Source organism: Molossus molossus, unplaced genomic scaffold, assembly GCF_014108415.1.
Source record: "Molossus molossus isolate mMolMol1 unplaced genomic scaffold, mMolMol1.p scaffold_m16_p_2, whole genome shotgun sequence".
NCBI lineage: Eukaryota > Metazoa > Chordata > Mammalia > Chiroptera > Molossidae > Molossus > Molossus molossus.
Genome location: NW_023425355.1, coordinates 76,348,675 through 76,368,692, shown reverse-complemented (window position 1 = coordinate 76,368,692; position 20,018 = coordinate 76,348,675). Strand labels below are relative to the sequence as shown.

At 37.6% G+C, this 20,018-nt stretch overlaps 1 protein-coding gene across 6 annotated transcripts in view; it reads left to right on the top strand.

Annotated features, from left to right (window-relative positions):
• Positions 1-20,018, top strand: part of ATP11C (ATPase phospholipid transporting 11C) — a 280,762-nt gene that overhangs the window by 204,922 nt on the left and 55,822 nt on the right. For 5 of the 6 annotated variants that reach the window (XM_036270575.1, XM_036270573.1, XM_036270577.1 and 2 more), the window contains 6 exons: positions 1,689-1,754; positions 2,363-2,544; positions 3,752-4,015; positions 8,284-8,458; positions 13,424-13,526; positions 14,933-15,078. In XM_036270575.1, the coding sequence (XP_036126468.1) occupies positions 1,689-1,754; positions 2,363-2,544; positions 3,752-4,015; positions 8,284-8,458; positions 13,424-13,526; positions 14,933-15,078 (936 nt within the window). The remainder of the gene's footprint in view (positions 1-1,688; positions 1,755-2,362; positions 2,545-3,751; positions 4,016-8,283; positions 8,459-13,423; positions 13,527-14,932; positions 15,079-20,018) is intronic. The other variant, XM_036270574.1, reaches the window with a different exon arrangement.

Here is a 20,018-nt window from a genome sequence, read left to right as displayed (position 1 = left end):
TGTTTATCAAGGTAATATCTTCCTGGTAGATAGATCCTTTCAATAATATGTAGTGGCTTTCTTTGTCTCTAGTTATGGGCTTCATTTTGAAGTCTAATTTATCGGATATGAGTATTGCTGCCCCACTTTTTTTTTTTCCTTTTTGTTTGCTTGGAAAAAATTTTCCCATCCCTTCACTTTCAACCTATGAGAGTCTTTTGGTGTGAGGTGGGTCTTTTGGAAACAGCATATATATGAATCATGCTTTCTTCATCCATTCAGCTACTCTGTGTCTTTTGATTGGAAATTTTAATCCATTTAAATTTAAGTTATTGATATGTACTTATTAATTGCCATTTTTGTTTATTCTGGTTATGTGTCTCTTCCTATTTCTTCTGCTTATTACAGAAGTCCTTTTAACATTTCTTGGAGTGCTGGTTTGGTGCTAATATATTCCCTTAGCCTTTTTTTTTTTTTTTTGTCTAGGAAGCTCATTATTTCACCTTCTATTTTGAATGATAGTTTTGTTGGAAAGAGTAGTCTTGTATTTAGATCCTTGTTTTTCATTACCTTGATACTTCATGCCATTCCCTTCTGGCCTGTAGTGTTTCTGTTTAGAAGTCATCTGAGAGCCTTATGGGGGGGGTTCCTTTGTAAGTAGCCTGTTGCTTATTTCTTGCTGCCTTTAAGAGTCTCTCTTTGTCTTTAATTTTTGGCATTTCAATCATTATGTGTCTTGGTGTGTGCCTCTTTGGGTTCTTCTTACTTGGGGCTCTCTGTGCTTTTTGAACTTGTATGCCTTTTTCCTTCAGCAAGCTAGGAAAGTTTTTTGTCACTATTTCTTCAAATATATTCCTTAACTCTTGCTCATTTTCTTCTTCTTCCAGAACTCCTATGATGTGGATATTGTTACATTTTATGTTGTCCCACAGTTCTCTTATGCTGTCTTCCTGTTCTTTAATTGTTTTTCTTTTTGGTTTTCTGATTGGATGATTTTTATACCCTGACTTCTAATTCACTGATCCGGTTCTCAGCTTCCTCTACTCTACTAGTTATTCCTTCCAATGTGTTTTTTCTTTCTGCTTTGTCCTTCTTTATTTCCAATTGGTTGGTTTTTAGTGTTTCTATATCTTTTCTTATGCTGTTGAGCTTCCTCATGATTACTATTCTGAACTCTTCCTTCTGATAGCTTGCTTAATTCTGTCATTTATTTCCTCTCCTGCAGAATTATCTTGTTCTTTCATTTGGGATTCTTTTCTGTTTCACCATTTTGTCTGTCACAGTGGATTTTGGAGTGTGCCAAATTTTCCCTGTGGGTGTTGGTGTTCTGCTGGGCTCTGTCCGGTCTTACTTTCCTGAGTAGATTTGCAAGCCAGAGAAAGGTTCAGATATCCTCTAGCTTTTTGCCTGGAGGCTATTAATCTCAGATACTTGATGAGCCTGGAATTGTAGCCCTCATCTGAATGAAAAATCTCTCAGGTGTAAGAGGATTTCCAATGGGTGGGATACTTGCTTGCTATCAGACTTGATGTTAATGAGCCTGAATTTGCATTTCTCTGGCCGGCCTGACGATGTTAATTCCTGTGGGAGGGGCCGTTGCTTCTCCCCTGGGCTCTGGGAAGAGGCTCTTTGAGTAAGATGGCTACTGTCCTGTGAGGTGGTGATTCGGCACAAAATTCCCAGTGTCCTCCATCTAGCTCTCTCCTTAGCCAGGAGCCTTGGACTCTCTCCACACAATTGCAGTCCAGTCCGCCCTCCCTCTACCAGAGCCCAAGGTGAGTGGCTGTAGCTGATTTGGTCCTTCTTAAAACCCCCACTTTCTCTACGGTAAGTGCCCTTAGCTAATACAGCTCTCTGCTGCTGTCCATGGGCTTTCAGTCTCCACAATTCCTACCAGGCTTGATTTGGCATCCTTTTTCTGTCCCTGGTTGTATGGGTTATCTCCAGTTGCTTTTCAATTGGTTTTCCCCAATGTTTTGTCTTTATTTTAGTTGTAATTCCAGTTTGGTCCTAAGAGATGGTCTGTTTGGCCTCCATTCACTCTGTTGCCATTTTCCACTCCATTATGATCTATTTTTAGATTTGGGGCTTTAATAATAGTGTTTTCTTTATTTTATTATAAAGCATTATTCTAGAGACAGTTTCTCTTCAGAATTTGGATCCTTATGGACTTTTCGAGAATCTTTGTATTATGTTCTGCTTCTTCTTTTTTTCTTCCAGAAATAATTATTTTGTTAGTTTGAACATAGTTGAATATTACCTTTTTAGTTGTAATTTGTTCTTTTATTTCTCTTTTATATGGGAAAGCAAGAGTATTTAAATAGAGTGTGGTTCTTTTTCTATTATTATATGGATAACTAGAGATCTCTTACTTTGCTTCTAGGATGGGTATCGGACACTTTGTGTAGCCTTCAAAGAAATTGCTCCAGATGATTATGAAAGAATTGACAGACAGCTCATAGAGGCGAAAATGGTCTTACAAGACAGAGAAGAAAAAATGGAAAAAGTTTTTGATGATATTGAGACAAACATGAATTTAATTGGAGCTACTGCAGTGGAAGACAAGTAACTAGAAAATGATATTCTTATTGTTTCAATGACCAGTCATTTGGGGTGGTATCTGTTCAGATTGATAATTTAGTCTCAAGTTTTGACATCTTTGATTTTGCTTTGACTACACACCAGATTTTGAACTATTCATGGGAATGATTTTTTAAGTTAAATATTTGTGAGTTAGAAGAATGAATCTGTCATCTCTAAGGTCTTTTGAAGCCATAATTTATTTATGCAGATATTTATGGAATAGTCTTATTATGTGTAGGGAGCTTTGTGCTGGAGTTATAATTTGAGTTGAGCTGATACCTGGTAGAATGGGTACAATTTTGACAGACATGAGCAGAAAGAAAATTCAAGGTAGAATAAATAGCATGAAAGTCCATTTTAACATGGTTTAACAGACTAGAGCTTGTTTTTGCATACTTTAAAATGAGTTGCTTTAACTTTATAGTCTGAGCTCTGAAAGACATAATTGTAGGGCCCTAGCATTGATCTTCCTGAAAAGTTTAGACTCAGTATTATAGGAGTTTTTTGTTTTTTAAGTTATATGTGCCAATTTTGAGACTTAACCAAATAAAAAGTTACAAATATATATTCAGCCACATTGGAAGGTACTAAAGTTCTAATTAAATTATTTTAGTTTAATTTAATTTTTATTCTCTTACCAAAAGGAACTCCAAGAAAGTATCACTCTCCTTTTATCCCTGCCTTTTAGGATTATGCTTAAATTCTCTTTCAGGATGGTTGACTTTCCTGTTTTTAAAGCTCCTTAGGGATGGGGTGGGGTTCACTAGCTTTCCTCAGTATCTCATTAGAATATATTTGGCTCTTTCTGTCTTGAACCATATTAAGTATCTGTGTGGTGACATATAAAACATAATGCAATATGCTTAAGTGATGATGAATAAGAATGCCTGGTGAATTTCTGAATGTTTTAGCTAAAAATGATGATTTTCAATTTGGCCATAGGATACCAGTTATATCAAGAGATGTCATGAATTCTTCTAAACTTTATTGTTTGAAATTCACTTTAATAAGTAAAACTGTACCAGAGAGAATACTCTCAGAGTAGAACATACATAAGGAAACCGACTGTGAAAGCATGTCAGGACTCCAGAAATGCTATGAATTGTGAAAATATTCTCTTTAACAAGCCTTCTTAAAGAATCTCCGCTGGGAATTTTTTAGGACAACAAAGTTTCTTTTGTGTTCCCAGGCTACAGGATCAAGCAGCCGAGACCATTGAAGCTCTGCATGCAGCAGGTCTGAAAGTCTGGGTGCTTACTGGGGATAAGATGGAGACAGCCAAATCCACCTGTTATGCCTGCCGCCTTTTCCAAACCAGCACTGAGCTCTTGGAACTTACCACAAAAACCATCAAAGAAAGTGAAAGGAAAGAAGATCGATTACATGAATTGTTGATAGAATACCGTAAGAAGTTGCTGCATGAATTTCCCAAAAGTACTAAAAGCCTTAAAAAGTAAGAAGGTGCATCAGTTTCTTATATTTAGACATTGGTACAGATGTAAATGACAGCTGCTTTTGCAGAAGGCTCTATTTTTTATTCTTTGTTTGCAGGTATTTTATCCTTATAAATTAAAACCTTTCCTGAAGATGTAGCTAATGACCTAATTGAAATTATTTGGCATTTTTTACCTTTCTTTTAGTTTAAAAGAAAATATTGGCCCATGGACTGAAGGGTCATGGATTTTATTCCCGGTCAAGGGCACATACCTGTGTTGACCTAGATTCAATCCCTGGTCCCAGTTAAGGTCATGTTGGAGGCAACCAACTGATGTGTCTCTCACATCGATGTTTCTCTCTCCCCCTCCCTCCCTTCCACTCTATCCAAAAACTATATATATATATATATATATATATATATATATATATATATATATATAAATAATATAATCAATGGGAAAATATCCTCAGGTGAGGATTAACAAAAAATAAAAAATAAAAGAAAACCCTGCACTTCTCAAGGTTTAGAAAACTAGTTCAGTTTCTCAGTGTATAAGGCCTGGGTATTTAGCATTAATATTCTCGCCTGGGCTGTGTTAAGAACAAATACTTCTTTTCACAGTTTCTTAAACTGAATGTAATAAAACTAGTCTCTGTAATAACTTCCATATATTTTGAGACTCTGGACCCATTTTCTCTATGGATTTTCATGCCCCAGAATTCCAAAGGGAACCAAATCTTGTTAACATGGACACTTCAACTCTGCTTTCAACTGGCTGCTTAGGAAGAACTTGTGGAACCTAAGGATCTCAAGGAAAGCCACCGATCCACAATAATTCAGTGACATATTTTTTTATAGTTATCATTGACCAAGGCTTAGCCATGTCTAAACCAATTACTAGAATTTACCTTGCCCAGAAGCAAATTGATTTCCTCTTCAAGAATGCTACAGGATGTGCTTGCGCTAAATTCAAAGACCCCTAGATAATACTGTTTTTCATTTCTTGAGCACGATCTTTGTTCCAGGAACAATATTAAGCACTTTATATAATTATCCTCATTTAATCTTCACTGCAACCCAGTAAGACAATCTTATTTTCTTCAATTTATAGGTAGAGAAACTAAGGCTTAGAGAGATGAAGTGACTTATTCAAGATCACACAGCTAATAAGGGTTAGAACAAGTCTATCCAGTTCCAGAGCCCATGCTACAACTTTAACAATTATCCTCATCTCTAGTGTTGAAACAAACTTTAAATATTAATAGCCCACATTCATGAGGCTATGGCCAATTCTAAAACAGCTGTTATTCTGGTATTTGGGCATCAATGAGAATAAACAGGTTTTTATTAATTGCCTTTGATTAATGTTTCCTTCCTTTAGGCAAATTGCACTTATAAAGGCAGTCCAAATTACATGAATTTTACTTGCCTGTTTTCTTAGTCTTTTTGGGCTACCATAACAAAATACCATGGACTGGGTGACTTATACAGTGGAAACTAATTTCTTGTATCTGGTGTGCTCCCTCTTTCTAGCTTGCGGAAGGCTGCTTTCTTACTGTGTCCTTACATTGCACAGAGAAAGGAAGCTCTGGTGTCTCTTCCTCTTATAAGGACACTGATCCTATCATAAAAGCCCCACCCTCATGACTTTATTTAAACCTAAGTAATTCCCAAAGACTCCATCTCCAAATACCATCACATTGGAGGTTAGAGCTTCAACATAAGACTTGATGGGAACCGCAGTTCAGTCCATAGCACCATTCAGCAGTTCTGGGGCACTTTTATAAAAGCCAGGGCTTATGGAAAACTTTTCAGCTCAGAGCATTCCATCTTTCTGGCTCATCTGTTTAGAATTGTATGGGTGCAGTCTTTCCCCAGGTTACATAGGTGTCAGACCTAGAATCACCTCTGCCAGCTTGTGCTTTTTTGCCCTTTCAACTTCAGATCAGCCAACAAACCTTGTTCATGTTCTCATTTTCACCACTAGTGCTCCACATCAGATTTTGTTAGTAACCTATGCCTCAAATCCCTTAAGCCCCTCTGCCAGACAAGAGACCCCTAAATATAAAGTACTGCCTATATCATGTTCCTGCTCAGAAACGTGTAGTGGTTCTCCATTACCCACAGAATCAGTTTGGACCAAAGCCCTCAAGTGACATTTTCAACTTGCTTTTCTAGTGCATCACAACATACATTCTCTCTCCGTACAACTTTCTGCCCTGTTTTTCAAGTTCCATTTTAGATATCACACCTCATAAAGAACCCACTGTTCTTCCTGTGCATTTATTGCCCCAATCACTGGATAGTGACTATTTAATATCTTCTTTGGTTGTATAGTCTATCATATGTTTTTGTCACCCCAAGGAGATTTTCTGTTCTCCAAGGAAAGATTAGTTAATAATTCTTTTCATTCTTTTATATGACCTAGTTATAGTTGGTATTTACAAATATTGATTGACTGATTATTGAGCCACTGTTTACATAATAAGTCAGCTCTGTGGATAGGGGAGCAAAGAAGGAGAACACATGAGTGATATCTCTTTAATTAGTGAAAAAAATGGTCATAAAATTATGAATCAAAATATAAATAAGTACAAAATATTATGGTGTTAGCACTATACACCAAAGAAATATGGAATAAAGGATAGATGAGGCATATTAGGCTCTTACTACTTAAAGTTTGGTCCATCGAACAGCAGCTCCATTATCACCAGAAACTTGTTAGAAATATAAAATCTTATGATATACCCCCAAATTTATTGAATCAGAATCTACAAGATTTCCAGAAATTTTAGCAAGATTCTTTTAAACATTAAACTTTGGGAAGCATCAAGTTAGACAAATGAATATATAATCGTGAGATCAAGCTCTAATACTTTCACTGCATTGGTTCTCAATTGACACCCAAGATTTCCTGAGCTAACATTGACTAATCACTGTTTTATTCTTCACTGTAAAAAAAAAAAAATACATGTTGATTGGTAGAATTTTCTCAGTTGTAAGTTTTCCCCTCATGTTTTTCTTTTTTAAAAAATAGTTTTTCTTGCCCTACTGGTGTGGCTTAGCGGTTGAGCATCGACCCATGCATCAATAGGTCGCCAGTTCGATTTCCGGTTAGGGCACATGCCCAGGTTGTGGACCCGATCCCCAGTGGGGGACATGCAGGAGGCAGCCAATTGATGTTTCTCTCATCGATGTTTCTATCTCTCTTTCTCCCTCTCTCTCTCTCCCTTCCTGTCTCTCCCTCTCTCTTCTTCTCTCTCCTTCTCTCTTCCTCTCTCTCTAAAATCAATACTTTGAGGAATAGAGAGGGAGATAGAAACATTGATGAGAGAGAACATCGATTGGCCGCCTCCTGCATGCCCCACACTGGGGATCAGGCCCACAACCTGGGCATGTGCCCTGACCGGGAATCAAACTGCGACCTATTGGTGCATGGGTCCACACTCGACCACAGAGCCACACCTGCCAGCCCTCTCATATGTTTTTCTTAAATAGTTGGAACTGGTTACATTTTTCTTTCCTGGCTATGCATGAGAATCATCTACAGAGGTTTTTAATGTGTGCGCGCACACTTATGTGTGTGTGTGTGTGTATACATATATATATCTCTCTGAGCCTTGCCCAAGATACTCTGATTTAATTTGTCTGGGGATAGTCCTCAGGCATGGGCAATTTTTTTAAAACTGCTCAGATGATCATAATGGGAAGGTTGTATCTGAGAACCACTAATCAGGTGTAAAATGATAATTATTTAAGGAATGCATATCATTGTATGGTATTCTTTAATGAACACCATATATTTTAGGTACTCCACCATATTTGAGAAGCCAGGTCTACTTATATTTTATGTCATTCAGGCAAAACTATTAAGAAAAGGTCCTCTGTGGGTGTATACACCAAAGCCATTTTGTCTTTTCCTTGTATTGTTAAGTAGTTCCTAGGTTGACTAATAGTTTGTCTTTATAGCAGAGTTTGACTAATCTATAATTTCCAAAATTCACCTTCCGTTTCTTATAGGGAGACTGACCACTAAATGTCCATTATTTTTACACGTTTTGGAACTTAAAGTCATCTATATAAGCAGCTTGAGTCTCAAACATGTGATTAAAAGTCTCTGATATGCCCTAATTAGAGACATTTGCTTCTTTAGAATTTATAGGTTCAGGAATCAAATTGATGATGACTCACGTGAGATCCTCCTCCTTATAGTTAAAAAGAAGTAAGGTTCCTAAATGGAGTTGTATAATAGATTTAAATACAGTATTGATTTTCCTTTTCAGAGCATGGACAGAACAACAGGAATATGGATTAATTATTGATGGCTCCACGTTGTCACTCATATTAAATTCTGGTCAGGACTCTGGTTCTAACAATTACAAAAGCATTTTCATACAGATTTGTATGAAGTGCACTGCAGTGCTCTGCTGCCGGATGGCACCGTTACAGAAAGCACAGGTAACTGGATATTAGTTAATGTTCCATTCCGGGGACTTCTATATACACCTATGCAAATGTTCACTTTTATTTTAACGTGTTTCTTCTTCAAAGAGCTATTATTACCTAATTACATCTTCCCTGGCTTCATCCTCTTTGTGGTCAAAGTTAGGAGTTTTCTCTTCAATTTGAATTAAACCAGCCTTGTTGTTCCCTCAAGCTGGTTGTCCTGTTCCTCACTTTCCAGACTTCTCTAATGAATGTTTGCTGCCTGCTACCTACCCTAGTCCCATGCATTCTTTCTTCTCATCTTACCCTGTTGGATCTCCTAAAGGAGAACAATGACCTCCTGGCCAAATCCATTGTGCTGTTTTCCATTCTCCTCAGTTCTTCACTGCAATTGACAGTATCAATTATAGCCTCCTTAAAACTCCTCTCTTGGTTTCCATGATGGTACACAGTCCTGACTTTTTTTGCCTCCTACTTGACAGTCTAGTGTCTTTTAATTTTCTTTCATCTATGTTCTCCTAATTATCAGTTTTCTCTGGTCTTGACTTTTCTTTTTCATTAAGTCTCATATTTCTGGCTGTCTGCTCAACAGCTCCATATGGATTCCCCACTGTCATGTTAAATTCTAGTGTTCAAAACAGATCTTACAATTTTTTTCCTTCAGGCCAGTTTGTTTTATGTCTTTATTATTCCTGTTACCAGTGCCATTTTTCTTTTGCTTTTTAAGTCTCCAAATTACCTCTGACCCTGCTCTTCTCTTTTACTCCATATATAGACACTATGTCCTGTTGATTCTACCCTTTGTCATAGCTCTCATTTTGGTGCCATCTTTTTAAACCTTTTCCCTACAGCCCACTCCAAGCCCTGATGACTACACAGAGATCATTTGATTTGGTCTCCTTGCTTTCACAGCTCCCCCTTTAATCGCTTTCCCCACACTCACAAATTAATCTTGTCAAAACACTACTTCGCATATATACTTGCTCAGTCACTTTCAGTAGTTTCCTAGTCTCTCAGAATGAAGGGCAGATGACTCAGTGTAGGACTCAAGGCTCACCCTGTTGGCTCTTAATGTATGCCTACATACTTTGTGTCCATCACAACTCTCATATCCAGTGTGAATTGTTTCCCCTTTAATGTGCTTCCAACATACTATGCACTTGCCAACTTCCAAGTTTTTCTTCTATCATCTCCTCATCTGTAATTCTATTGGAATTCCTCTTGGCCTAACAAAAATTATACTCATAATAAAACCCAGCTCAAGACCACTTCCCATACGCTATTCTTTTCATCTTCTCCAGCCCACATCGATGTGCTTCACCTTGCTTCCTTGTACTCAAGGAACTTTAGAATCTCAGTGATACACTTTTCACTGCTGTATGCACTTTAGAGTATTCTTTCATATGTGTTAGTCTTGCTTCTTCAGATTTTTCAGCTGCTTGCTCTAAATACAGGGTATTATTGTGTCTTTGACTTCTCCTTTACATACAACCTGCCTCCTGCCTCATACACGCACTCACACACATGCACACACACACACACACATGCACACACAGAGCCCATCCTTATTTAGTGTATTGTCTCTGTCTACTTTCTTCTCACTCTCAATCTTCACCAGTCAGGTGCTCTTTTTTTTTTTTTTTATTCAACCTTCAGAGCCCTGGTTAGTCCCAGCTCGGGAGGCATATCCTGCCAGAACACATTCATAGAAATCTGTCCCTTTAGTAAGAGGCAATATCCCTTTTATCCCTCCTATAATCATTGTTGCTCAAGTTCCTCACCTGGGTTTTGACTATTGCATTGCCCAGGCTGGTGACTGAATTCCTGACCCCATGCTTATTCTCCCACCCAGAATATGGAGCCCCCTGTGGTGCAGTCCGCACTCTGTTTTATTTCTCTCAATATAGTCACTTCTGGGTTATCATCTACTCATCTGTCATGTTCATGTAGGTAATTTTCAAGTCACTTCTTCATTCCAAATCTTTGGGTTTTACTTTACTTCTGTAGTTTCTTACTGAATACATCTCCTTGGGTGTATCATTATCACCTCAACTCAGCTTTCTCTAGAGCCCAACTCTCATTTTCCTTGTATTTTTCTGTGTCTATTACTGAGCTCACTAGGTTTCTAGATTAAAAACATTTAAATCTGTGTTGCCTTCCCCCATGCTTTATCCTCCGTCACTTATTCCCATCTGCTTTCTAGTACATCATTGTCTTTGCCATCCATTCCTTTCTGTACATTATTTTCCAGGTCTAGGCCTTTAACAACTAATTGAACTGAACCTATAACTAGCCACCTAACTTCTCTTTGCCTGCAGTCTTGCTCTTTCTTCCCATTTTTCTTGCACCCTGCTGCCACTTTCAGAATATCAGTCCCTGTTGATCTGGCCCCACGTGTACCTGTCCATTCCCCCTACATGAAAACTCATTGACATGCTGAAGCCAGATCTATTTTCTGAGCATTTGCTGTGCTTACCAAACTATATGTCTTAAAGTATGACATTTTCTTTATTTTTTTATATTTTTTTCTTTATTGGTTTTAGAGAGAGAGGAAGGGAGAGGGAGAGATAGAAACATCTATGAGAGAGAACATCTATTGGCCGCCTCCTGCATGCCTCCCACTGGGGATCGGGCCCACAACCTGGGCATGTGCCCTGACCGGGAATCAAACCGGCAACCTCTTGGTGCATGGGTCAACACTCAACCACCGAGCCACACCATCCAGGCCGTGACATTTTCTTTATCTGGAATATTTCTCCAACCTTGTTTTCCCCATCCATAGAAATCTTACCAATCTTTTATGATTGAGATCATATCACTCTTCTGTGGTATATAGTATCCTCTTCCTTCTCTGAAGTCATAGGCCTTGTTATGTGGATGACTTAGATAACAATGTTATATATTCCCTTGCACAGGTTACTGCATACTGTTCTCTTGTATTGTTAATCTGATTACTAATATTCTTGTATTCATTCTCTATCTCTGCTATTTAATCATATGCTTTTTAAGGTGACCAAGCCTTATATCATTTTTGGAATTTGTACTTTGCTTTGCACATTGAGTTACCTGAAATTATATTTGATCAATAAACAGCTTTTGGTAAATTGATTTCTTTCATGAAGCTATCCTAGAGATTGAAGAGAAATTCTTAATCCAGGTAACCTGGGGCTCAGTAAAAAAAAAAACTTCATATTTATCTATAAATCTTTCCTTATTTTGTAGTCCATGACCATATTTCCTTTTCTTTCCACAAGGACAAGCTTTATTATTTTTAATCTATATTTTCATGCAGAAGCTGTCACCTTTGATAATTTCATTACCTTTCCTGGCTGCAGTTTTTCTTCCTTGAGGTACAAATCATTACTACACATAGTATAACAAGTAGAATTAGTTTAACAAGTACTGTAGCATATAAAAAAATAATTTAATTTGAGTTTTTAAATTTTGTCTTTGACTCATAATTTGTGACATTCTTATAAAGTTTTATAGTTGAACCCAGATGAGAGGAAAGGATTGGAAGAAATGCTGCCATTCCACAGTAACATAATTTTTCTGTTAAATTGAATTGGATGTGGGTTTTTGGGGTATGCTATTTAATACTAAATAAAACCTGACAATTTTGTTTAAAGAAAATACTGTGGGTTGATTTAGCTTTACATAAATTATTTTGAATTACTTTAGTTATGTTTAAAATATATTTTATGTATGTTAACTATTGAAATCAGTTGTGAGCACAGAATTTTTGCAAAGCATTATTTAACTACTAGATTTTATAAGCTTTTAAAGGGGTTTTGAGGGTTGACACATAAAGCAGTAATTATCTAAAACATAGGATGGGAGGACAGCTGCTTACTGAATACACTTCCTACAAGTAAGTGCACCAGAAGATTTATTTTATTTATTTATTTATTTTCAAGGTAATGTAAGTATTTATTTAATATTTATTGTTGAAAATTATTATAGATGTCCCCCCTTTTTCCCCCATTGACCCCCCTCCTCCCTGCTCCCACCTCTCTTTTGCCTTCCCCACTCTATTGTCTGTGTCCAGAAGATTTATTTTATAGAGTACCTACCATGAACACAGCATTGAGCTACACTGTTTCATTGACATCTTGAAGAGACACTCGAGGAATAGTGACAGGCTTTTTGCACATATCTCTGATAGTTTCTGCAAATCTCGCTGCCTTTAAGATGTCCCCTTTCAAAATGTAGCTACCCATACTCTGTTTTTTCTTCAGATTGTAAAAATCTTTCCCCTTTTAAAATGCTGCTACATATAGGAGAAGTGAAATTATATTGGGCACTGGGAGAAATTTAGTTGGCATCTAGATGAATGCAAGAATTTAACATTAGATAAGTCCCTGGGGATAAGGTTTGGGGTGTATCAATGAGGAGTAGGAATGTCAGCATGGAGAAGAGAGGGATAGGTTTCCCAGACATTGTTCTTTCACTTCCCACTTTTGTTCTGGTAGCCCTATGCATTGTACCCCAAATCAACTTTCTGGTCTTCACTGTCACATTCAGCACCTGATCCAAAAGGATACATGAAGCAATGACAAAAGAGGAAAACATGTTGTCCTCTAATATAGGTAAGAGGCAGGGATTTTAACAGTTCATATAGTCATAAAACCAGAAACAAGTGGGCACTGGTATTACATTTTATTTCTTTTTCATTGAATTTATTGATGTGACATTGGTTCATAAAATTATTTAGCATTCAGGTATAAAATTCTGTAATGCATCATCTGTATATTGTATTGTGTGTTTACCTCCCCAAGTCAAGTCTCCTTGGTATTACATTTTAAAAAGCTGTGTTCTTCTGCCTCTGAAAATTCTATGATTATACATATACGCACAAATGCCCTTTCAGCTTGCAGCTTCCATGTACAGGTATGAATGAGGCATTTATCCCTAATGTAGTACAATCTCACTTTCAGCTTTGACCTTTTCTATACCTCTTTTGTATTTAATGTTTAGATTGTCAGAATGGTGAAGAATTTAAAAGGCAGCCCAATAACACTGTCGATAGGTGATGGTGCCAATGATGTTAGTATGATCTTGGAATCCCATGTGGGAATAGGTAAGAAACATCTAATGAGATGGCAGCTGTAAGGTATCAGTATTGCTTTTAGGTAGTGTGGTCTTATATTCTAGAGAGATTGTTTTGGTTGCTCATCTGAATTCGAACTTGGGAATCAATTTTTAATTGATTGAAGGTCGCCATTTTATCATGCAACATGTCCATCCGAAGTCCTATTCCTGTGGGGGGGAATATAGCAATACAAAGTTGAAGATCTTTTTATATGAGCCAAGTAAAATGAATTTCCCAAATCTACTAGCAGCACAATTGATCTCACTTTTACAGCATGTATGAAATTTTATTGATTTTTCTCTCCTGGCCACATTACCTTCCTATGTTGCTGCACTATATCTTTTGAGATTCTTAATTGTTTGGTACTAAGAAATGATAAATGCTTGGCTGGTTTTCCACATGGTATTATTTATGGGTGGTTTGGGCTGTGGTGTTCAATTTATATGTTGGCATATAACAACAGCTTCTCTATAACCTGTACCTTTTTCCCCGTCAGGCTGCTGGTAAAAAGCAATCCTAACATCCTAGCAAGTTTTTTTTTTTTTTTGAAGGAGGAGAAGTAATGGAAGTTATATCTTGGGAATTATTGTACTGCAGTTTGGATTCCCAAATTATTTTCATTTGGAAGTAACCCTATATTATGTGGAACTCTTAGTTCTTTCTATTCATTGGTTATCCATTGTAGAAATGGCCTAAAGCTGCTTAAGCTCATAAAACATAGGCACTACTGAGAGTTTTATTCATTGAAAGAATTTCACTATCTCATTGTAACTTTTTAGTTTTCAGCTCCTAGACCACAAACCCCAGGTCTCTGGTTTGCTTTAATATTGTACCCAGTTTAGTGCCATGCACAATTAAGCACTAGGTGGCTTTAAAATAACTTTCAGGTTTAATTTTTTCTCAAGGTAATTTTTGCCTTATAATGATTAAAATAATTATTCTATTCAATTGTTGTATAGTGTGTTATAAATAGGTAAATACCAATTAAACTTGATTTTACTCTTTATTGGTAATTGTCATTGTTAAAGAAAGTACTTTTTTTTTTAACCCTCACCTGAGGATACTTCCCTCCATTTTCTTCAGATAGAGTGGGAGGGAGGGAAGGGAAGAGGGAAAGAGAGAGAGAGAGAGAGATCTATGTGAGAGGGATACATCAACTGGTTGCCTACTGCACGACCCGGCCAGGGACCAAACCCACGATTCTTTGGTCCGAGGGCCAATGCTCTAACGGCTGAGCAAAACCGGCCAGGGCAAGAAAGTGCTTTTTGGTTAAATAAAACTAAGCTAGACTATAGAATTGAACTATAACATGTAAGCAAGTTGAAAATAACAAATCCAGGGCTTGTTTATTCTATAAAATACTCATCCTATAGAGATTTTCTTTCTTTTTTTAGGTATTAAAGGCAAAGAAGGTCGCCAAGCATCCAGGAATAGTGATTATTCTCTTCCAAAGTTTAAACATTTAAAGAAACTGCTATTGGCTCATGGACATCTATATTATGTGAGAATAGCACACCTTGTACAGTATTTCTTCTATAAGGTATGTGAACAAATATTTACAATTTAACATATGACTACTTAATCCAACATGGGTTCAGTTTAGTTATAGTGTTTTTCCTCCTTTTTTTCATGTTTCTTTTGCTGTCTTCATACTAAATTTGTAGTCAGCAAAATAGAAATCTATTTATGGAATCAGAAAGTAGAAATTCCTTTTAATGCAAGAGATTTGTGATGAAATTTTGTCAACTTTCTTGAAATATACTTTAAATACAATAAAAGATACCCATTCAAAGTACAGTAAACCTTTGATTTTGCCGACCTCGATTTAATGGAATGTGGATTTAAAGGACAAAATTTTCGGTCCATATGTAATATGTGAAAATTAACACCCTGTTAATTTTACAATGCTTTTACCCAAGATTTGATTATAATTAAAATAAAAGGTTATTTTTTGTTATTAATTCACTGTTATTTTAACAGATTTTAGCAATCAGGCCATATGTTAGAAAAAACACTGTAGTAATTTTGCTAACATAAATAAATATTACATATCTACAACTATAGTCTACATATTTAAATCCAAGAGTCACTACTTATAAACAATGTTCTGTGAATGATTAGTACGTGATCATACCCATCACACTTGGTAATTGGTTTTGTTATCATGTGGCGTGACTTTCTGCAGCAGTTTTTTTTTTATTGTTTAAAACTATTTGTTTTTATTTATTTATTTTAAAACTTATCTTTATTGTTAAATGTATTACAGATGTTACACCTTTTCCTTTTATTGACCACCTCCTCCCTGCTTCTACCTGCCACCTGCTTACCCCACACTATTGTCTATGTCCATTGGTTATGGATATATGCGTATAAGTTCTTTAGTTCATCTCTTCCTGCCCCTCCTCCCCCTTCCCTTTAAGGTTTGTCAGTCTAATAACCAATTTGTACCTCTTAATCCCTTCACCTTAAATTTTTTTTTCATTGATTTTTAGAGAGAGAGGAAGGAAGAGGGAAAGAGAGATTGATGAGAGAGAACATTGATAAGAGAGAACATCAATTGGTCACCTCCTGCATGCCCCCCACTGGGAATCGGGCCCACAAGCTGAGCATGCGCCCGGACCCGGAATTGAACCATTGACCTCTTGGTGCATGGGTCGACGCTAAACCACTGAGCCACACCAGCCGGGCAATCCCTTCACCTTTTTCACCCATTCCTCCAACCCCCCTCCCATCTGGCAACCAACAAAAAGTTGTCTGTATCTATGGGTCTTTTTCTGTTCTGCTTGCTTATTTTGTTTGTAGATTTAGTTGTTGATAGACATGTATTTATTGCCACTTTATTATTCATATTTTTTGTCTTTTTCTTCAAGAAGACCCTTCAATATTTCATATAATACTGTTTTGGTGGTGATGAACTCCTTTAGCTTTTTCTTGTCTGGGACACTCCTTTTATATCTTTCTATTCTAAATGATAGTTTTGCAGGACAGAGTAATCTTGGTTGTAGGTTGTTGCTTCTCATCACCTTGAATATCTCTTGCCACTCCTTTCTGCCCTGCAAAGTTTCTTTTGAGAAATCAACTGACAGTCTTATGGGAGCTCCCTTGTAGGTAAGTAACTGCTTTTCTCTTGCTGCTTTTAAGATTCTCTCATTATCTTTAACCTTTTGCTTTTAATGATGATGTGTCTTGGTGTGGGCCTTTTTTGGGTTCATCTTGTTTAGGACTCTGTGCTTCCTGGACTTGTATGTCTGTTTCCTTCACCAAGTTAGGGAAGTTTTCTGTCATTATATTTTCAGATAGGTTTTCAATTTCTTGTTCTCTCTCTTCTCTGCCTGGCACCCCCATGATGTGAATATTGGTACACTTGAGGTTGTCCCAGAGGCTCTTTACACTATCTTCATTTTTATTATTATTATTATTATTATTATTTTTGCTGTTCTAATCAGGTGTTTCTTGTTTCCTTATATTCAAAGTTAATGGTTTGCTCCTTGGCTTCACCTACTGTACTATAGATTCCCTGTAAATTATTTTTTATTTCAGTTAGTGCATCCTTCATTTCTGACTGCTCCTTTTTTATGCTCTTAAGACCCTGACTAAGTTCACTGAGCGTCCTTATAACCAGTGTTTTTGAACTCTGCATCTGTTAGATTGCTTATCTTCATTTCATTTAGTTCTTTTCCTGGAGTTTTGTTCTTTTCTTTCATTTGGGACATATTTCTTTCTCTTCTCATTTTGCTTGCCTCTCTTTGTTTCTATGTATTAGGTAGAGTTTCTATGTCTTCTAGGCTTCCTATGGTGGCCTATTATAGTAGGTGTCCTACAGGGTACAGTGGCACAGCCTCCCTCATCACCCCAGCTGTGCCCATGAGGTGCACCCCTAGTGTGGAGTGTACACCTTTCTGTTGTAATTGAGCCTTCATTGCTGTTGACTTGTCAATGGGAGGTATTTACTCAGGCTGATTAGCTGCAAGGACTGTCTGTGCCCAATAACCACTGATCTCTGACTACTTTGGAGGACCAGCTATGCAGGGCCCACCACACAGAGAAAGACTTACTTCAGCAGGGCTCTGGTACCCACTGAGTCCACTCATTGAGTGTCTTACTTGTGGAGGTAGTTGGATGGTGGTTTTAGATGTGATCTGAAGCTGTCCACTGGGTGTGCTGGCTCTGGGGCAAGATCAGCCTCTGCCTGTGTTCTACCTGGGGCCACCCAACATAAGCTACAAAGCGATCTGCAGGTTGCTGCTTCTTGTGCTGGTCTTGGAGGTGCCCAGGCAAAGTCGTTGTGAACTAAAGTTAGGTGTTCCTAGTGCTGGGCCTGGGGCCACTTAGTGAGAGGTATGGAACTCACTGAGGCTAGATGGTACTTTTTTTGGTGAGAATTTAGGAAAATTTGAAACAGAATCCAAGACAGGCCAATCATATGGTGAAGCCATTGGAAACAGCTTGTGTGGGCCCAAATGTTGGGTGGCAAAGGGCCTCAGGGAATTGCCAGGGCAGGGCAAACAGTGTGAACCAGGTTGCTAGAGTCCCAGATATGGCTGCCAGCCATCTGCTTCCCCAGGGAAGGGCTCACCAAAGAAACAGTGGCCTCTGACAGCAAGTCTGTCCAAGAGAAAGCTGCCCCTCCATCTCTCCACCCAATGCCAAACAACTCAATTATTCGCCGTATGTCTCTGGTGACTTTCAAGCTGTGTCCTGCACACTGGAGCCTGGAGGGTGTGAGTCTGAGTAAGTCCATGCTATGGCCCTTGAAGAGGAACTGCCTGGGGCTCCAGCAGCCTCAGCTTCCCTCAGCCTCAATTCCCACTGGTTTTTACAGCCAGAAGTTATGGGGACATCTCTTCCTGGCACTGGAACCCTGAGCTGGGGGGCCCTTGTGTAGGATAGGGATCCCTCACTCCTCAGGGAGGAGTTTCACAGCTGCGGTATCCCTCCTGATTTTTATCATCATGTGGGTATGGGACCAGCCTGTCCGTGTCTCTGCCCCTCCTACCAGTCTTGGTGTGGCTTCTTTAATTTCGTAGTTGTAGGACTTTGATTTAGCTCAGTTTCAGGAGGTTCTGAATGATGGTTGTTCTGTAGTTTAGTTGTAATGTTGATGTGGTTGTGGGAGGAGGCAAGTACCATGTTTACCTACACTGCCATCTTGACTGAAAGTTCTCCTCATGATTTTTAAGTTTTTTATTTTATTGTGATAAGAATACTTAACCTGAGTTCTACTCATTTAACAGACTTTGAAGTGTACAATACAGTAGTGTTAACTATAGGCACAACATTGTACAGCAGATCTCTATAACTTACTCATCTTGCATAATTAAAACTTTACATCCATTGAGTAGCAATTCCCCATTCCCTCCTGCCCCCATCCCCAACCTTCTTGAAGACTCCTTTATTTTCGAGTACCACATGATGTTCTAAGCTCATCTTGTAGTTTTCCTGCTCCTATCCTAGATTTGTACATTTCTTCAAGGAATACTAGTTTCTTTTATTTGCAAGTGTTATTTAGAAATCAAGATCTGGGTGCGAGTTGTACTTATTACTGCTGAGGTGAAGATTCTAGGCCTTCTCAGTGGACCCAGCTAGGAAATATATGTAGGTGTTGGAGTAGGAATCCAAAGTACCAGTGTGAACTCAGTATGTGAACTCAGTTTATACTGATACCTTTGATTCCCGCCAACACCACAAGGTTTATTCTAACTTTTCCCTTTTCCTTATTTGTAACTCCTTTCTTCAGTGATGAGAAACCTGGTTCTCATTGCCTCAAATAAGTCAACATTATTCTCAATATGTTTATTTATTTACTCAATCCTAGAATACACTTAAAGTAGTTTCAGAATTGCTAACTCATACTCCTGGGAGAAACAAACTCACTTGAGTTATATATTTGTGTGCCCTTATTTTTGTCTTTGGCCTTAGAGTCTATAGTCAAAATACTATTTCCAAACTTTGTTTTTACCCCCCTTTTCTACCATTTTAGTGTGGTTATGTTATTTATTTGTAATATATTTAGGTAAAATTTTTGTTTGCGTTTCAATTGGGTCTTTCCTCTCTAATCTTGACTAATTCTGATTTTTGATTATGTCAAACTTGCATGGTTCTCCTCAAGTTGAGGTTCTCTGAGGATGTTGCTTAGTGAGTTAATGCTCTAAATGAAAGGAAAATTTTACAAGGGATTTTTTCCAATCTCTTTTACTTATACATAACTTCTTTTCTAAAATGAAATTTTTGAAGTCATCTGTAAATGCATACCAATAGAAAGAACCAATGATAACGTTGTTATGTGACCTGTACTTTTGTCTATACAAATTAACATATGTACACATTGTTTTCATACACTGTGTATACTGGGCGTTTTCTTTTCTTTTTCTTTTTTTTTTTTTTTGAGGTGTAATTCAGATAACGATTCACTGTAGTATATAATACAGTGGCTTTTAGTATATTCACTAGGCTGTGCAACCATCACCACTATTTAATTCC